The sequence below is a fragment of the Patagioenas fasciata genome, chromosome 10, assembly GCF_037038585.1.
Source record: "Patagioenas fasciata isolate bPatFas1 chromosome 10, bPatFas1.hap1, whole genome shotgun sequence".
Lineage (NCBI taxonomy): Eukaryota > Metazoa > Chordata > Aves > Columbiformes > Columbidae > Patagioenas > Patagioenas fasciata.
Window position 1 is genome coordinate 13985378 of NC_092529.1, and position 20022 is coordinate 14005399.

At 41.5% G+C, this 20022-nt stretch overlaps 1 protein-coding gene across 1 annotated transcript; it reads left to right on the forward strand.

The window, feature by feature from the left end:
* The first annotated feature begins 964 nt into the window (after positions 1-964).
* Positions 965-19776, forward strand: IL5RA (interleukin 5 receptor subunit alpha). Its single transcript, XM_065845913.2, has 11 exons — positions 965-1152; positions 2784-2933; positions 4116-4261; positions 4840-4978; positions 5517-5649; positions 5725-5915; positions 6736-6881; positions 7550-7685; positions 10848-10944; positions 15705-15786; positions 17484-19776. The coding sequence occupies exons 2-11, from the start codon at positions 2828-2830 to the stop codon at positions 17574-17576; spliced, it is 1269 nt and encodes a 422-aa protein (XP_065701985.1). The 5' UTR covers positions 965-1152; positions 2784-2827; the 3' UTR covers positions 17577-19776.
* Positions 19777-20022: the final 246 nt, after the last annotated feature.

Sequence of the window (20022 nt, forward strand, 5' to 3'; positions counted from 1 at the left end):
TTAGGCTCTCTCAGTATCCTTGGCTGTGTATGGGCTTCTCTTCATCTGCTCCCTGGCTCTCTGAAGTGCGGTATCACAGTGCACGTGAGTGGAGGCTTTATCAGCGCGGCGCAGAGCAGAAGGATTACTTCATGTGTCTTGCAGAGGACACTTGCTTTTCACTGCCCTGGGGTGCCTTTTTTTGCAAGTGTACAACATTGTTTATTCCTCTTTGGTTCATGACCCTCCAAAACCCCAGATCCTTTTCTGCAGAACAGATACCTATTAATCTGACAACTGATTATTTATGATAATGTCGAAATGAAGTTGAGAGCTTGTCTATATTGAATGGCACCCAATTTCCATCAATTTGTCAAGAACTTTTTCAATTCTGGTCTTAACCTCCAAAGCTCCCACATCTCCCAGCTTGTGTCACCTGCACATTTAATAGAGTTCTCTGTACTTGCAATCCAGGTTGTTAAGGAATGCAAGTTGTTAGCCTTCTTCTTGCCATTCCTATAGCTCTGTCACATATAGCCCTGTTTTGTGCAGGCTCTTCTCTAGGCCCTTGGGCTTGGTTTCTGCTGCTTGTCCTGCATGTGAGCCTGTGTTATCCAACCCCGTGGATCACAGCTCAGGTTTTGAAGCTTGTCTTGCTCTGGTAGAGATAACTTCTCAAAATACCACTGACTCTATGGCAAGAGCATTGGTCAAGATGGTATAAAACCATTAGGCAAAATCTGCACAGTTTTCCAGCAATGTTTGAATTTCATTTTCTGGGGAAGAACAACTTGGGGTATGAGCAGTGCTCAGTAGGTAGCTAGCTATATATTATTTCTTTTCAGTCACTGATTAAACATTCCACTTTTCCAAAGTTATTAGAGAATTATCAGACTACGGTATATAATTAACCCCCAATAAATAAATGTATAAAGTAAAACCATTTCTGGGCTAAACTGTGTGCTTGTATGGAGCCTTCCGTCCTGTGGTTAAATCTGTAGTTCCCTTTTTCAATGCATGCTTGTCTAACTTATCATCTGCCATAATTTCTGAAGTACCTATCACATTTGTACTTGAAAGACAGCAGTTATAAAAGAAACCCGCAGGGAGATGACCCAGAGGACGCTTGAACAAACAGAGCAGTCTCTTCACAGAACTTCTGAGACTCCGCAGGTAACCTCCTGGGATATCTGTTGTGGTTTGTGTTTGTCTTGTGCTTTGTTTGAAGTTGATACATTTTTACTTCTAAGTAGAGAAAAAATATTAGTGTATTTAATAGTCTCATCGGGTAAATGAGTTATACGATGCCAGTAATTTGTACAAAAGCATATTGGAAATGTGTGTCATGTTCTAGCAGGGTTTTTTTGGTAATTATTTTTTATCAGATAAAGCAGTGTAAGTGTGGTAGAGGTGGTCAGAGATCAGCCTTCTTTGCAGACACCACTGTAGTTTTGGGTTTACTCCACTTAATGCCCTCCAGAATAACATCATCTTGTGAAGGAGAGGTCTGTACAGTATTCAGGCCAGAAAATCTGAAAGAACAGACTTTTCCTGAATGGTAATGCAATAGGAAACAGTCTTGGAGACATTGTGTAGGCATAAACACAGCGGGAATAATAATTACCTGGTGGTTTGTGGTTCTCATTCATTTGGAAAGAACCAAAATGTCTGCCCAAAATGTCTTTCAATAACCCAACACACATGAAAGCAAACCCTATTCCTAATGGAATAATCCATTAGCAAACTCCAGAGGTTCAATTAGCCTCATGCACATTTTGGCTAGCAGAATAGCAGATACGTACAAAATATGAGTATAGATAGTAAGTGGACCTGGGCATTAAGAAACACACTGTATTGTAGATTATGTGTCATTTTAATGACCTCAGCATTCATACACCATTTTGAAAAACAGTTACTGTACAGCAGAAGTACCCCAACTGCGATCACTTGGAGTGCTTCTAGTCCCTGGGTTATTTATTGGAGGTTCAGGGAGAACTGATGGCTTAAAGATGCTTTCTCTGCTCATTACCATCTGAAAATATTATGTTTTCCATACAACCAATTGCTGTACTGCCCCAGGGAAGTAGTGATTGAGCTGGGAGGGCGTATTTCTCTTTGGTAAGGACATTTTGGAAAGCTGCTGTTCTGTATTTCCATGTTGTTTATATTAGGTTATACATGAATGATCACACACAGATTTTTTTTCTCCCAGTACTTCATGAAACAATCTGTAGGAAGCATAAGAACATGCTGGTTTTAAGCGTTAAAAATAGTCATTCATTTTAATTAGAAACAGACAAAATAATTTCTCTTACACCCAGTAATTAACACTGGAAAATTAGCCATGAGGTGAGCACTGAGACTGTTTCATTAGCAAGCTTTATTGAAATAGAAACTGGAAAGTAAATTCCAGTAAGTAGCCACTTAACATATAATGGCAGCTGAAAATATGGTTATTTCTGTTCTTGGAGTAAATGGGACTCTACTGAAAGCCAATATACCTCAACTCAACTTGCTCTTCTCCGTGGAGAGACGTTCCAAGTCCATGACTGCTACTCTGAACATCCACACAAGGCAGTGTTTGAAACCAGTAGCTTTTTCAAAGAGGGCTGGCGAAAGAAAAGCGAGCAAAATGAAATGTGCTTGGTGGTATTTATATTTTAGCTATGACAAGATGCATTTTCCTGCAAGGGAAGGAGAAGAGTCTATCTCCTGCAAGGTGGCAGTTTCAATTGTTTGATCATGTGGATATACCATGATCCATGGTCTGTGTGCTTAACACTTGGGATTGTGTTCGTTTTTAGCTATCGGCCTCTGTAAAATGGTGACAAGGCACATATGCTGATACATGGCCATTCTCATTTACCATCTAAAGATTATGGCCAGCATGATGAGAGTTTTTCTGATCCTCCTTTGGACAATGGTTCAGCAAAACATACCTCAAGCTGCAGGAGGTAAGGCATCTTCCTTCTACCAGTGTGCAGCTTTAGCACCAGTGGGTGACCCAGTCCCCTCTATGTGTTGGTCAAATGCACTGTTCTACACGTAAATAAACCAGTCCATGGCGTGCCATGAATTCCAGCATGTCGACACAAGCTGGGATGTGCCACTTGCCCTCTGGGCTGGATGGTGGTTCCTGGCCTCGTTTATTCAACAATTTAATCCAGCCAGAGCAAAGGCATTATTCCAGAGAGCAATTTTACTGCTAGGAACAAAACTGCAGTTAGCTGCAGAAACATGGTGGCACACTGGCATGATCCTGGTGTCAACAGCCTCAATGGTGCCATTTTTTGTGGTCGTCTCAATGAGAAAAATTTTAAGAAAAGCAGCTCAAGGTGGTTTGTGTTGGGGTTTTCTGAGCCTTCCTGAGGAAGTTTTCCTAATGCAAGGTGCATACTTGAAAATTGAACTAGTGGGCATCAAAGGTTGAAATCACGGGAGAAGTGGGTACTGATGTCCCTCAGCTGCCTTGGAGATGCTAATTAAGGGAGGACAGGCTCTAAGAACTCCAGAAATGGAGGAGAGTGGATTGATTATTTCATTGCCTTGCTATTTATGTGCTAACAGTTTCCCCCAGCATGAGATCTTCCTCATTTCCAGATAAACTCCAGGAATCCCTCCTGCCCTGTCATTTTAAATTATCATTCCCTTTCTTCTTAATTCCTCCTTTCATTATTTTGTTTTTTCTCACACATATAACTTTTTGTAGCAGTCAGCCTTCTTTTAAAACCCTCACACATTATGCTATTCTACTGGCTTATGTGGGTGGGAATTGTTCATAGAGTTGATCACTTGATCAGCTGCGTATCAATACAGGTGCCTATGTGGCTATAAGGATCAAGATGAAAAGCCTGAACTCAATTAGCAAGCCAAATGTAATATATCTTTGTGATTTTCAAGTTGAAATTGTTGTAAAAATTCATTTTTTAAACTAAATTTTAAGTGAAGTCTCATTTGATGTTTTGGCTGTTAAGATATTTTTCAAATATTAGGAACTTTTTATAAGAAGCTGTTGAGAGAATATGCTATTGAAATGAAATGATTTGTTTGTATTGCTCATTGCTTGTAAACGGCTATTACTCTAAACAATTAACTGGATTACTATGTCAGTAATATTTTTGTTTTCTCCCTTACAGTTAAGGTTTTCCCACCTGTTAACTTCACCCTTACAGTCTCTTCATTAGCACAAGTACTTTTACACTGGGAACCAAACCCTAATCAAGAACAAAAAAACTACACTATTAGATATGATGTGAAAATCCTAAGCCCTGTGCCTGAAGAGGTAAGATAACATAAGTCCAGTTTCCTAAGGAAGTTAAATTCCTGTGGAGTTAAACATGGTGGACCAAACCAAGGTGCAGCAGGTGTGATATGTCTCTTGAATGATTGGTGTATTGAATCACTTTTACATCATAAACTACTACTTTGGGTGGTGGGGAGATTTCCTTTCAGCTATGCTTATGAGCCCAGCTCTGCTGGGACAGGGCTTAGCCTGGTATTTGGCAGTGTCTGCAGCGTTCATCTTGGGGCAAGCCAGATACTGGGTTTTAGTGACATTTTTCCTGATTCAAGTCAGCTCACTTAATTCACGTTAATGACAGGGAATCATTAAAATGTCAGGCCATGTTTCATCACAGCTGGAAGCTACAGACAAATTTTTGGTAATATAAGGGTTCTGCTGTCTTAAATGAGAAATCTTCTTGTGTGGATTATTTGTATTCTTTAGCTTTATACACTAAATATAATCAGCTAAGCTAGGTGGCTGGTTTGCCTCTTTGCAAAGAATGTATCAGCCTTTGCAGGTCTCTTATTTCAGCTTCCATTGCAAGTGATGCTTATTTGATATTTTAAAATTTCAAGTATGATACAAAGAAGACTCACAGCATCCGAACAGCTGCACTTCACAATGGTTTCTCTGCACACGTTCGGACGTTACTTTTCCATAATGACCTTCAGATGAGAAGTGATTGGGTGAAGGAAAATCTTCCACCTCCACCAGGTAAGAAGAAATACAAGAGAGGTCTGAATTTTGTGTTCACCCCTGGTCTGTGGACCAGGTGACATCAAAAGATGACAGATTAAGTACTTGAAAAAATACAGCATTTTCCCCTCTACCCACTACATTGATCTTACCAAACAATTTAGTCCAGGGCTTTCTCTACTGCTCTGGAGCCTGGAGTACAATCTGGAGGTGCACTATATGGTTAACCCTTATAAAATTTTCTAAAAATTCCTTGCTAAGGCTAAGATAACCTGCTTTCATACACTAGGATATTAGAAGATCATGTTGCCTTGAAAGTGCAAGGTGTACATGAAATATGTAATAGTGCTGTGTGGTACAGCTTAACTTACACTGTTTGGGAATCTTCATCCATCCATAACTGACAGACCAGTGTGATAAGGAAGAGAAATGGATGCAACAGACATAGATATAATGGACCAAAGACTGTAATGGAAGTGCTTTAGCAGCATGAATTTCTTACGACTCTTGTTACAAAATATTTTTCTTTCTGCTCTATAATTCCTTGACTCCTTAGGTGATCCAGAGACATCTGTCACTAATTTATCCTGTGTTACTCGCATCACCATTTCTAGTACTGTTTCTCTCCACTGCTCTTGGCTTCCTGGCCAAGAGGCACCAGAAGATACCAAGTACTCCCTATTTTACAGGTTGGTGTTTTCTCCCATTTTAGTCAGAAATGAGTTTCTTTAGGAGTATCATGTCTCACAAGTATTTTAATTTAGGTATGAGACATATACTGAAGAATGTCAAGATTATATCAAAGACAAGTGGAACAGGAATACTGAATGCAGATTTTCAGTGACTCATATTGATCCTGAAGAGGTTGACAAGCTCGTTGTAATACACATTAACGGGTCTAGCAAGTATGCTGCAATCAAACCCTTTCAGCAGTTATTTAACCAAAATGCCATTGGTGAGTAGAAAGAGATATATTTTTAAAAATCAAATGTGTCTAGCAGGATTGCCAAAAGATTTGTGAGCGAATACCGCTGGATGGAATGGTTCTTGATGCAGGTGAAAGTATGTGCAGGTTTTACACAAACATCTGAATTAAATTGGAATAGATTATAAGACAGAAATAGATGGTTTTAACTAACTTTGATTTTAATAATTTATTTTAAATTATAAAATGACAAAAATAAAAACCTAGTAAAGACAGTTAGTTATTCTCTGTGTTAGCCAAAGGATTATTTCCAATATTAATTTTCAGTTGATTTAGTCAATATGCCTTCAGGTACTGTTATTACTAACTGCCTTTATTTTATAGCCTTGCTTTAAAAGGAAAAAGAGGCATAATGTTCAGAATAATTATGTCCTTTTAAAGAAAGGCATAGACTGTCAAATAAAAGGTAGTAACCTTTTCAGTAACTTTCCTGGTTACACGTTTTGTTGTTGTTATTGTTGTTGTTGGGCTTTGTTTTTTAAAATATTTTTTCTCTTCTCCTGGAAATATTTATTTCTAACCTATCATTAATTTCATGCTTTTGTGAAAATTAATTTAATAAGCTTCCCCCCCTGCCTCCCGGTAATCCAGTTTTCCAGATCTTTTAAGTGGGTTTTTAAAGCTATTTTCCCTTAACTATTTTCTCCAGTACGGTTATTTCTCCTTAAACCTTATCTTTTCTGTCCAAAAGGTGAAATTAGAAGTACTATCAGTTTGTGAAGTGCTCCAATTGTTAGTATTTAAACTTTACTCTATAAATAACTTACTGGTACAGTTTTCCTTTTTGTAGAGAAAGTGAATGTTCCCAGAAATGTCACTGTATTCTTAGAGCAAAATGATCTCCTGGCCACATGGGAGAAGCCGATTTCTCCTTTCCCTAAAGAATGTTTTGAATATGAATTTTACCTCTTCAACTTGAAGTCGGGTAACAAGCAGGTAATTGCTTCTCTGATGCCCAAGTATTACATAGTGTTCTCATCTCTGAGCTGACTGTCCTACATAGCTAAAATTTGCCTTTATGCAACCTAGTGAAAAAGCCTTCTTATTCATGGATATGTTACAAATTTATAAACATTTTAAATATAACCTGCTATTAGTACATTTTTGAAACTATGGGCTTTTGGTGAAACTTGTGTTCCGTTTGTGACTAGGGTTCAGCAAAGCCAAACTCTCATCAGTTTTCCTCTTTTTTTCTGGATTGCATTTATGTCTGCAACAAACTCTCCCCAGGAGACCTACAAAAGCATAAGGACATAAATTGGAATTATTCAATTTTATGCTTCTAGATTCAGAACAGTAGGAGGATGGACAATCCTGAAAATCTAGCAGTAAATCTCTTAAGGAAGAATGCAAAAATGAGGCATCTTCAAGAATTTGCCCTGAAATACTGATGAATTATGAGAGAAATTACACCTAGAAAAATAGAAATCTTACTTCAAAAGCAAGGCCAGATGCTCACTATTAATCTAGTAAAGGAGGCTGGATTTATTTGGTTGGTTTTTTTGTTTGTTTGTTTGTTTTAAGCTATACATGACTAAAGTTTGGCTTTTTGTATTGTTTAATCTTAAGTCATCTATAACAGTACAATATTGTTTTCCTAACAGATACTGAAAATATCCTCAAATGACTTCAGATTACAGATTGATGTTACCAGCAGGTATTCCATACAAATAAGAGCTAATCATCGCATATGTCGTGCAAGAGGATTTTGGAGTGACTGGAGTGAAATTATTTATGTTGGTAAGAATGACATGCTTCTGTCTTGCAATGAGTATCATTACACTGCTGGAAAGCAAATGCTGCCTAATCGCAAGCAAGCACAACACCAAGTAATTTTCATAGAAGCCAGGAAAACAGGTATTTGGAGGAAGAAACTGACTTGTTAATGCCAAGGGGAGTTAAATCTGTGTTCCATTAAAACTAATAAAAACAAAAATTCCCAAGTGAACTTTCAGACATATGGAAGGTTTTTTTAGACAGTATTTTGTTTTTACATGCTTTTGTTTTCAGAGACTGCTTTAAACTAGCTAAATGCCTAAATTCTAGGTGAGGCCTTTTGGTTGCATTACTTCTTTACTTTTTACATGTATTTCCCTGGCATGCATCTTGATGTTTATGCTGGAAGTTAATATGAGTGATCGTGTGAAGTATTACTTTGCTGGAGCTCTCCGAAGTTCTAAATGTTGGGGAGAAAAAAAAAGAGCATGGTTTTAGCATCTTTGGAACATGGTCATTTGCCCCATTTTGTTCTCTATTTCTTGCTTGCTAAACATGTTTTTATGAGAATAACAGTTTACTTATCACAGCACGTTATCAACTGTTCCTTCTTAGACATCCTCCTTTGCTCTTATCTTTTGAGTTTCTTAACTTCCTGGTTTTCACTTAAAAAAAAAAAAAGTCCCTTACACTCTCCTGTTTACTATATTTTTCCCTCTTGCATCTATTTGCTAGTGAATGCAAATCTGCTGGTGTTTTGCCTCCTTGACCCCTTGACCTACATCCCCTTGACCTTCCCACCTGGCTCCATGGCTCTGATGCCCTTGGGAAGAGAGGCTCAGCAACACAACCGCTCGAGGCACAGGGAGCTGACCAATAATATAATTAATTAAGAGAACTGGGCCTGTTTATTAGCCTCATGCACCTATCTGGGAAATATTCTGATGAGATCAACTTTAAGATCAGTCCTGAGAAAGACTCTGACCTAGGTTCCCCATCCTGGAGCAGCAATCTTCTGACTGTTCCCAACTGAAATACAGTTCTGGATCCTTCCCTTGGGTGGTGGTGATCAAATCTGCAAAATGCAGCCATACGCTGCCAAAGCGGATATTATAAAACTGCACCTTGATACCAGCCGTCTCTAGAAGGATGTTTAGAAGAACTGCAGTCAAAGCAAGCTAGATAAAACAAATCATCAGTGCAGCTGAGTGGGCTGGTCACCTTCATTAGCTACACACAGCAGCCCAATGTGAACCAAATCTGTGAAGCTGTAAGTACACGTGAACAGCCGCTGCCGGGGCTCACAGTTTAAAAGATCCACAGGTCAGGTTTGAGGCTGAGAAGTATCTGGCAGCACATTTGTGCTGTCGTGATTCTCCTTTCCCAGCAAGGCTGAAAGAGCTGGAGCACTGTTGGAGCTGTCTCTGCTGTGCAGAGTGATGATGACCAAGTAACCTGGAAACATTGTCCTTACAGATGCCTCTGCTCACACACTGCACATGTCAAATATGGAAAATTCATTCTGATGGTAAAAAAAAAAAGGGGGGGTGAGAAGTTAGTCTTCCATAAAAATTTACTAAAATCTCAAAAATAGCCAAGGACAGGTCCACTTACTTCAGATTTTCCCAAGAAAAGGGGTTTTTAGAGGCTTGTTGCAGTTCGTCGATACAATCCTGATTACTGCATAAGTTGCTGGGTTTCAGTACGTACTTCAGCCAGTGATTATGTTGCTGTTAACTAGCTCTGAGGCTCTGGGGAAGTTTCACCTGTTCCCTCCGTGCCCCGTATTATGTGGACACCTCTCACTAGGCAGGTTCATGGGCTTGCGCTGGTCACCGTGGTGTGTGGAGCTGGGCTGGTACCTCCAGGCACGTCTTCTGTAGCCTCCAGGCAGTTGCTGCTTCTCCCACACCTTGCTCTGAGCTGCAGTGAGACTTAATGTTGCCTGATCATGCATTTTTGGGGCCAAAGACTTCAGATCCCTCCATTTTTGGTTTGGAAAGTGGAGACATTTCCCAGCCTTGATGTTGGAAGGCTTAAAATTGGTTCGTGGGACTTAACAGTTTTCCACAGTTTGCTGCCCCAGTCATCTCAAGACTCTTAACTCCTTGGCAGTTACAACCGAAATCTTATTTTCTTGAAAGAAAAGCAATAACCCTGAAGACAAAATAAACCATCCCGGCTCATTTTTAATTGCAAGGTTGACTGTGTACACACATTGTGTGGCATGAAGGCACAGGGCAGCTGGCACAGGCCTGCACACGGCGTCACCCACGTGCTGCTCGCAGGGACTGCCCTGTGACCGCAGCTGTCATCGGAGACAGCAGGCTCAGTGCCTCGTTGCTCGGAGACAAATCTGGCCACAGTCAAATATTGTTTTGTCTACAGCACCAATAAACCCAGTGCTCCTGCTGCTGGTCGATTTATGTCCTTTCCATTACCTGGTAATGGCACAGCTGACACCTTGATACATAGGACAGGTAGTTATCGTAAGCACACAAGGACTCAGCAGCCTTTTGAAAATGCAGTTCAATGTAAATGTTTTTGTTATATGGCATAATGTGGCACAAAATAATGGTCATGGTCACTGAGCAATGCCTTTTCAAAACATAAACATTGACCTTGGTAGAAATACCCATGTCTGCTCACAGGCAGAGGCAATAGAGAAATTCTTCCTGAAGAAAGGTATCAGCAACCAGCTCATAAGAAAAATGGGGGCTTTGATGTCTTTTTTACAAGCAAGTTTATGAAGCCAGAGACATACAGTTCCTGATTAGAAAGGAATAAGAGAAATGAAGAATGGTTTAATAGAAAACAGTTTGTGCCTGAGATTACCAGCAAACAGCATCTCTGCTGAGTACCAGTTGTGTGCTCGCTGCATGGCATTGCGTGTCTCGGGACGGCAGCTAACGCACCCTGTCATCCTTCTGGGGGCCCTGGCTCCTCTTGCTTCTCAGCTCATTCTCTCCTTCACATCAAAATGAAAGAATTTTATTGTTGAAATTAGAGAGTCAGTTTCATGGAAATTGTCCTTGAAGCTATGCATTTCATTTCCAATTCTTGATACATCTCCATCATTAATTTGTGATCTGAATATAATCACATAAAAGAGCTCATAAAATCTTTTGTAAGAGTCTGTCTAAAATAATCTGCACTAAAATAGTATATTTTTTTCTTGAAATACAGGGCAAAACAAACTGGAGAATCCTGTAACCTGGATTCTCACTGTGCTTTGTGTGTTCACATGCTGCACATTCCTGCTAGTTGCTATAATATGCAAAATGTAAGTATCAGCATCTTCTTTTTAATTACAATATAGCTAAGGACTAGATGTTCAACAGGTGTGGGGGCTGTTACAAGCTTTGCTTAACTTTAAGAAAGGGCACTGAGTCTGGTATTCATGCATAATTATACAAAGCAAAAGTACTGAATAAGTAATAATCAGCCTCATTAATTATCAATAACAACATTCAGAAAAACTGGTGGAGTAAGAGCATTATTCAATGCAATCTTAAACAACAAAACCATGTACTGAGTGAGGTGAATTTGTTAAAAATCTATTTGTCCTTATCTCATTTCTTCACTTAAATGGGTCTGGTTGGGCCAATGATTTCCCCAGGAGAAGTCTGCCTTTGACCCTGGAGAAAGCTGCTGAGAGCATCTTTCATGGCTAAAATGTGCAGAACAGCATTTTCTCAGTTGTGTCTAGTTCAGCCCGTAGACCTATGTTTTGAATTTCTGTAGCTGTTACTAGTCAAATCGTAAGTGGTGAGTTAAAGAATCAATGTAATTACAAGTTTCTCCCCTGAAACATGCATCAAATAGCAACTATCAGTCCAAAATAAACACAGCTCCCAGTAATGTGAGTGCTGTCCTCAACTCTGCTGATTTCTTACTAAATTTTTTTTTTTTTTTAATGTATTGGTCATCCTGATGTCTTCTTGGCTAGTTTCCTTTCCATAGCACATTTTCTTTATCAAATAAAGGTCTTGTCTACAGGAATGTTGTATTACAATAACCATTATTAACTCTCCACAAAGTGTCTGGTGTCTATGATAACCTGTTCTTAAATCAATTTAATTAGCATAGCAAGTCTCAATAAGCAACCCTTTTTGGAAGAAGATAGATTAATTCCCCAGAGAATTTATTCATGTTGTGCTTCATATGCATTTGTTCCCAGCTATGCTGCCTTGGTGTATTGGTGGAAATCCTCAAACTGCTCTTACATAATTGATTCTTTTATGATTTGACCTGTCTGTATAGCTGTAGGTCCTCCACTGCTCCAGCATCATCTTCATCAGCTCTCTCCTCTCTCTCTGGGACAGCAAAACACCAACACCAGTTAGATTCAGCAGCAGTTAATAGCAATCATACTGCTCTGTGTTTTTCTATAGAGTTCTGCAAGTATTTGGATATTATGCAATTCCTCCCTGCAGAGATCCTGAAACAGGTATAAGGGAAGAAAGAGGTAGAGTGAAGGACTTCTACTCAAGGACTAGCTTGAAGATGCTATAACTAGTTCATTTTATGAATTTTAATACATTAGGCAAATATAAGCTATCTTTTCCAGGTTCAGCTGCTTGATGTTACATTGGTTGCCCCCAGGACTTTCTCACTTCCTGGTTAATACATAATTCCCTAGCACCCAAAGGTTCATTATATTCCATCTTTGTCAAAGAGATTAAAATTTTATCTGCCTGGTGCACTGAATTTCATGAAGTTGCTAGCTTTGCCGCACACTTCCCAAACTGTTGCTTGTTCAGAGTCCTTGACACTTCTCTAATCCTCCAGCCTGCCCTGGGAGGAGATGGAAAGTGTAAAAAGATAAAATGCAGTGCTTAGCCTGCTCATTTTTTGTACCTGCAGATATTAAAAAAAAAAAGAAAAATAGAACAGGTTCCCTAGATCACAGTTTCATTAGTACTCTCAGTTTTTAGTGCTCTTGAAAATTCATGAAGTGTATCATACAATTCAAGCCACAGAATAATTTTGAATTTCATACAATTTGATGCCATTGTAATGAATTTCATTATAACAAAAAGTTCTACAAATTTTTCTGTGTACTTCCTGGTGATTGCAGGCACCAGAGATACAGACCACTGTTCGGGAGAAATGCTACAAGGCAAAGTAGCCCTTTGGAACTGTTTGGATAGTCTTTTCCCTTCACTTGCTTGCAGTAGCTGATGGGGTTACTGTCTTGATAAAAAGCACAATTGAAAGTTTTCCTAGTTTGCCCACTGTCTTTATGAACGAGCATCTCTACTTCTTAGACTGTGCCTTGGAATAACATTTTCTCCTGGAGGTGAGCCCACAGGAGGATGTAGTTAATAACTTGCTCCCAGCTGCCCTCCACTTAATTGACATGAGGACAGTCAGTGGCCCTTCATACCCTGACCTCCTGCTCATCCCGACCTCCACCAGGTACCCCCCCTCCTCTTTGCACCCCCCAGCCCACGACCAGCAGTCACCAGCCACCCGCCACAGGGAAGTCATTTGGAAAATGTCACAGAGAATCTCAGGGGAGGCAAGACACTAGAAAAGGCACTCTAACATACTGTGAAAACAAATATTTTATCAATCTCATTGTAGTGGTTAGAAGAGGGAAAAGAAGAACTTATTCTCTTACTTATCTTTATTTATCTTTGGCCTTTTCATGTCACAGCCGGTGGGAAAAGTGGCAAATTTCAATAGGACACACACAGCACAATAACTGGAGGCCCCGAAACACTGAGTTAAGGCATGAGGGTCCCATGGGGAGCTTCCAAAGTCCAAAGGTCCAAGTAGCACTAATGGAAAGGGCTGTGCTCTAACCCATGTAGACACAAGCAGAGATATTCGGAACACTTTTTCCGAGAAGATGTTTAATCACATAACTGAAACTTTTCAGTGTTCTGCAAAAAAGAACAGGACCATTCTGAGGCCATCACTGTCAGCACCCCCACCAATGCCTCACTGCAAAGACTCTTGCACCTGAGGGGCAGGGAGCCCCCACAAACCCAAGTTTTCTTCTGCCTCCTTTCTGTTGGGTGTTTGTGCACCCCTCAAGCATTTCTGTTCCAGAAGTGATATGTAACCTATGAATTTTGCTGGCTCAATAAATAACTTTGATATGACTCCATCAACATCTTTCATTGACACAACTAGAAATGCACCAATTCCAAACAAATCCAAATCTTGTTGGTTACACTGCAAAGCAATAGCATAAATCAAAACCTCACTCAGAGCTGAAATAAGGTACAGGTGACATCATGGGGCCTCCAGCACCTTCCTCCTGAAAGGCTTGGGAGACCTGATGGAGTGCAGGAACTGTGAAGACAACAGCAGCTGCAAAGCTGACCTGGATATGGTCACAAAGATTTAGCCCATATCAGGAAAGCTGGGAAGAGTAGACATAATACCAGGCGCCAGAGTGTTAATACTGGCAATCATCCCAGTCCCACTCCTGAATTACACCAGTGCCACCTTACTGTCCCACTCTGCTGGTGGTGACTGCATAGACTGACTTGTCCTCTGCAGTCAGTGATGATTGGACTGTGTTCTCCATTTCAACAAACGGGGTGCAAATGTCTCCTAAAAACAACTCCCTCACACCCTGCTTTTCCTTCCCCATATTCCCACTTTTGGCTGTCCTGCCCATCACAAACCATTGTCCATGTGCAGCAATGGGGAGATGCCCCACAGCTTGCTTGGTCAGGTCTATTGTGTGAGCAGAGGTACGGCCCTTCCCTTTGCCTAACAATTAGTTAAGCATCAGTATCTCCTTCAAGGCAGCATCAGCTCAGCCAGGAAAGTTTAGCTCCAAGCTAATAGTCAGAAAGTATTATTCTTTTTCACGTCCCTAGTGAGGAGGAATAATAGGATAAAAGAAAACTTGACAACTCAGAAAGCTTTTATAAGAAGAAGGAGTAAGCATTGAACTAACCAGGAAGATTGCCACAAAATAAACAGGGCAGAGGAGCAGATCTGCCCTTGGTCACAACAGCTAGGGCTCCACACCTTGGCCATGTCTCTGCTGTGAGGGTGGAAGGCTTACTCCACAGAACAGGCACCAGATACTAATTCTGGGCTAAATCCTATAATTATCACTCAGGCCAAGTTCCCATTAAAATCTGTCCCTGTTTGGACATCCTGCTATCCAGGGATAGAGATAGTGAATGCTGTTTAGTGATTGAAATGGGAAGTCTGTACTCTGGGATATATCAAAGACAAGAAAAAGTTCACTTGGCAGCACTTGCTATCACAAAAATACATATGCCTGTACGCTTGAGCCAGATTAAAGAGTGTCAGCCAGGGAAAGAGTATCTCAGAGGGTGTTAGCAGGATGAGTTATTACACTGCTAAGCAGAACAGTTTACTGTCAGCCATCTCTAGCCCCATTCCTTGGCTCCTCCTTGTTCCCTCGGCACACAATTATTTACGATTACTCTCCTACCATGAGACATGGGCAGATTACGTCCAGAAACCAAAGTCTGAGGTGAGAGGCAGCCTGTCTCGACTGTTCAAACAAGGTACATGACAATGCAGCCCTTGGGAAGACCACGAGCGTGAACAGACACAGTAATTAATTTCTCTCCAACACAGGCTTATTACCAGTCATTAAAAGCTGTGGCTATGCCCCTAGGATCCCACCTTCCAGCCTAGCACTGCTGCGGCTGCCACAGGAGAGGCTGATGGGGGAGAGCGCCAGCCCACCTTCTCCTTGTCATCTGCATGTTCCCAGGGTCCAGAAGTGTCCTGTGAAGAATGGCACACCTGCCCACTCCTTGGGGTGTCTGCTGGTGGACCATTATCCATTACTTTGACCCCTTTTGAACCTGCTGCTGCTTTCAGATGCTAATGACTGAGTGGGAGGGGGCAGGAGGGCTGGTGATGTGAGGAGACGTGCTTTCTTATGGGGCTAAACACATGCTGCTTGTCATAATATGTCATCCATCAGAAAAAGCAGTTCTACATCCCTCCACTACTGTGTGGTTTTTTTTTGTTTTTTTTTTTTTGGTGTTGTTTTTTTTGGTTTGGTTTTGTTTTGTTCTGTTTTTCCCCCAGAAACCACGTATGGAGTAAATTGTTTCCACCAATTCCAACACCCAGCAACAAATTCAGAGATCCCTTCCCAGTTGACTATGAGGTAAAATAACATTTTAGTCACTTTTTCTTTTTTGACTAGAAGGAATGCTTGTGTTTGTGTGCTGCTTTTTCCCTGTAAGGCCATGAGCATGTAGCTTGTTACTGCTCAGTTAAAGGCTTTTGAACTCTTAGAATTTATAATGTCCATATGAAACATAGAGTATGTTGTCAAATGTGTTGTACGAAACATGCCAAATGGGAAATTCGTAGATGCAGTTAGTGTGACTACGAGTGTAACATCGAGTTAGTAATTGAATTTAGCAATTTGTGAGGCTGTTGTTGCAATCGTGACTGCTGTGCTCAGTTCTCACCTGGCTGTGTGGCCACCTCCTCTGTTGAGGTCAGGTCCCAGCCTGCAGTAGCTCTGGATCTGGCCTTATTTGTAGATAAAATGTTTTGGGGAGGGTTAAAAATGCACGAAAGGATTGAAGTGCCACTGTCAGCTGATTTTTCTAATATGCAACAAATTTCAGGGACACTGTGCCATACTTATGGCTCAGCCTTCACGGAGACGGGAGGCTGACTCCTGGAGAGCTGATTTATTTTGTGAAACCTAACAATGGGAAATGTTTTGGTCCTACTGTTAAGCTGGTCTTAAGCCTTATTATGTTTACTGTTACTTCCTGATAAATACATTTGCCTTACAGATAGATAAAATTTCTCATTGTCTGCTCAAGGGAAGTGCTGCTCAGTAACTTGATTTTAATTTGTCTCCTTAGAACAGGGGTTTGATTTTTGCAGTATTGTTTTTATTCCATCATCTGGTCAAGGAAACAGGCTTAAAAGATTATCATATAATGTTTGTTTTTAATTAAAGTCACTGGTGTAAAATAACACAACTTAGACTGTCACAAATAAGAACATGAGAAATAGCAAATATTGACACTGCAGCTAGAAGATGTGAGCTAGCAAAGGCTGTCTCATGTTATCAAAAGCAGCACTGCCTTGTATTTGGTCAAGTCTTAAAGTGAGCTTGGTGCAGTAGGCTGGAGGCTTTCTGCTGGCTGGTGGCAGCAGTAGAGAGAGGTGACTAGGAGAGTGAAACCTCCAGCAGCTGTTTGCCATGGCCATTCAGTTCCTTAATTTGTAGCATAAACAGTGGAGTGAGGTGATGAAAGCCCAGCATGGCCGTGGGAACTGCGCTCGGCTCCGGGGGGCAGCTCTGCCCTCTGGCCCCTCAGCAGCGCAACGGCCCCCTTCTGCTTCTTTCAGTGAATCGCCCTGTCCCTGCACAGCTCTGCTCGCTAACAAGGGGTTGGAATCTGGCCCTGTAAGTGGGCTTTGGTACTGTGCATACAGGAAAATTCATGTGCCTGGTAACCTGCCCTCCAGCTCCTCCTGGGGCTCTTCATCCTTGACTACAGAGAGGTGTATGTTGTGCTGCTGGCCCAAGGGACAGAATGATGAGCAGCTCTATGTGAACTTTCTGGTGAAATTCTGTTGAACCCAATGATTTTTCTTGGCTCTTACCTCATGAAATGTTCCGGGTGAGCCCATCTTTAAATGCACCAACTTGAACAACAGTGCTTTGCAAAACGTGTTGTTAGGTGAGGGCTTAGCAGTATTTGTTTCATAACAAATATTCAACTCAGGCTTAAAACAATATGTTGTGACTTCTCTCTAATAATTAGTACAGCTTAGCTGATAACCTCAGTTTATCTCCCGACTCACCAACTGAAAGTGGTGTTTGCTTTCCAGAGAGCACGTACCTGCACCAGTGAGACAGAGACTGAGTTCAGCAGCTTCGCTGAGGATCTCTACTGCAGCACCCTTGACAACTCTGTCTTCTGAGAGGCTGCAGGGCTGGTGAGGCTGCATGGCCCCAGCATGTTGCTCATTATCGCTGGAGAGGCCTTTGTGTGACCCCCATTGCAGTGGCATTGCCAATGGGGAAGGAAGACTCGCTTCCATGGGGTGCCTTCTGTAATGATAGGCTACTAAACACACAGTCTCAGTTTAGGTAGGATATAAGTACACGGTAAAATGGCTACGTAGGAAAAAAAAAAATTCTGGAAAAGAGCCAGCGTATTTTTTTCAAGTTGACAGCTTAATCTTCTGGATTTTTGTTTTGTCTTAAATAACTCTGACAACTCAAGATGCAAAATGCGAACTAGGACTTGGCACAGCCCTGTGTGTGGCAGCAAGGTGCCCAGCCATGGTCCCTGGCAGTGACCAAAGTGGGTCAAATATTAGGAAAAGAGAAAAACAAACTGTAGAGCATCCAAGTGCTGTCATCCCCGGTGCTGGCATGGATATAGCACATCCATCATGAGAGTGAGGACTCACACTTGGCCTTCAGCGATACACTTCATAACGAAACAGTGTTAACTCAGCAAATAACCTGAACAACCTCCACAGAAATGCAATTCATTGATAAAGGGAGTGTCTGTCTATGCTGTGCATGAGCTGTGGGCCGTGCAGCCAGACCATTCCTGCTTGAATAGTACAATGGCCAGGCCATGCTGACGTGACAATGTCACTCTTGTACTGCATAAAGGTACTTACATCTTGCTTTTTAACTAAACAGCAGCAACTTTGGATGTTGGGAAAAGGCTGGCAGTTGCAGGACTTTATAAACCCCCAAATCCTCTGATTTATAGGCTAAGACAAGGTTAGTTTGCTTACACAGCTTATGTACAATAAGAGTGCTCGCAGCTGGTACCTTCCTGCCACAGGCACAGCTCCTGAAATCTCAAGATTCTGTGTGCATGGCAGGATTTGCAGGTGGCCTGGGGTGCTGCAGGGGTTGTGTGCACTGCAGGCCTGCAAGGAGCCACGTGTAAACTTACAGTAAATTCACAGCTTGGAAATTGAAAACTATTTTGAGAAACAGCTACGAAGCACTGCAAAAAAACCTAGCAGGAGTCTCCTGCTCATGAGCCACTGGCAACTAAGAGCATTTGGCAGCCCCCCCATGGAGCACTGACCCCAGTGCTGAGCGTAAAACACCTCTGAGCCCTGGCTGAGCACAGCCAGGTCCTGACATCCCCAGCAGCGCAGCTCCTGGGGGCTAAAAAGCCCCAGATTTTGGCTGCGAGCCCGGTGGGGCTCTGGTGAGTGATACCTTCACAAGGATCACAGTAGCCAGCCGAGACTGCAAGCTGGGTGCTGCGAGACCCCGATTTCAGTATGAAATGAGCTTCACCTGTGTTTCTGACACTCAGCTATGAATGAGGGAATGTCCCTGGGATGGGTGGGCTCTGAAAGAGCATCTGGCTGCCTGCCTGGCTGCTCACCATGGGCTGCAGGATGGAGGAACACATGCGAGACTCGAAGTTGGCTCAATATCGGTCCAAGGCTCCACTGCAGACTCTTGCCTTTGACATCAGCTGGCAGCGTCTGCAAAAGGACAAGATTGTTTGTTCTTCCTGGGATGAGAGATTAAAGCTTAAGTGGGGGGGGGAAGGAAAAAAAAAAAGTTAAAAAAAGGAAAAAAATGTCTCAAACTGATAAACTTCTTTGGTTGCACCTACAAAACACAACACAGCTGGGAATGCAGAGTTTTCAACTGTACAGTAATTAAAGAAATATGCCAAGGACTCTGGGTGTGCTTAAGAGGCTCTCTGAGCTGCAAGGAGTGGGGCTTCTCCTTCGGGTGAAACTTCAGCTGCCTGGAGGTAATTTTGAAAATCCCAGCCCGATATTGCAACCTGTTCTCTTTGCTAACTGTTGTTCCATCCCAGAAGAACTTGAGCGTGAGACAGCATCAGTTTCTGTTTCTGACTTGTTTACTTACATTGTGTAATCCACCGAGTGAGTTACCAAACAAACCTCCTGCCTGAATCCGCTTGAACATCATGGGCTCTGACGTCTCTGACTGTGGACCATGAAGCTCTTCTGTTCTTGCCGAGTTCCTTCTGCTTCCAAGAAACATCCTGTCTGTTGGGCTGTCCTGAAGTAGGGTTAAGCACATTAAGAAAGAATAAAAAGAAAGATTTGACCCAGCAAGTAAATTGTTTGGAAAGTACCAAATGTAATGGAGTTCCCAGGTGCTACAGACTTCAAATAATTATAATAAATGACCCAGTTCTGATCTGGGTGAAATAGCATGGCTCTATCAAAATTAATGCAGCTCATTAATATAACAATGTTTGCACTTCAAATGTCTTTCCTGCATGTGATTTTAATGGATTTGAGGTGTGCAGCTTTAACAGTCTAAAGCAAGAATTTCATTAGTGAAATCCTAAAAATGAGACTAAAGAAAACTCATCTACTGCAACGTATTTTATGTTATGCC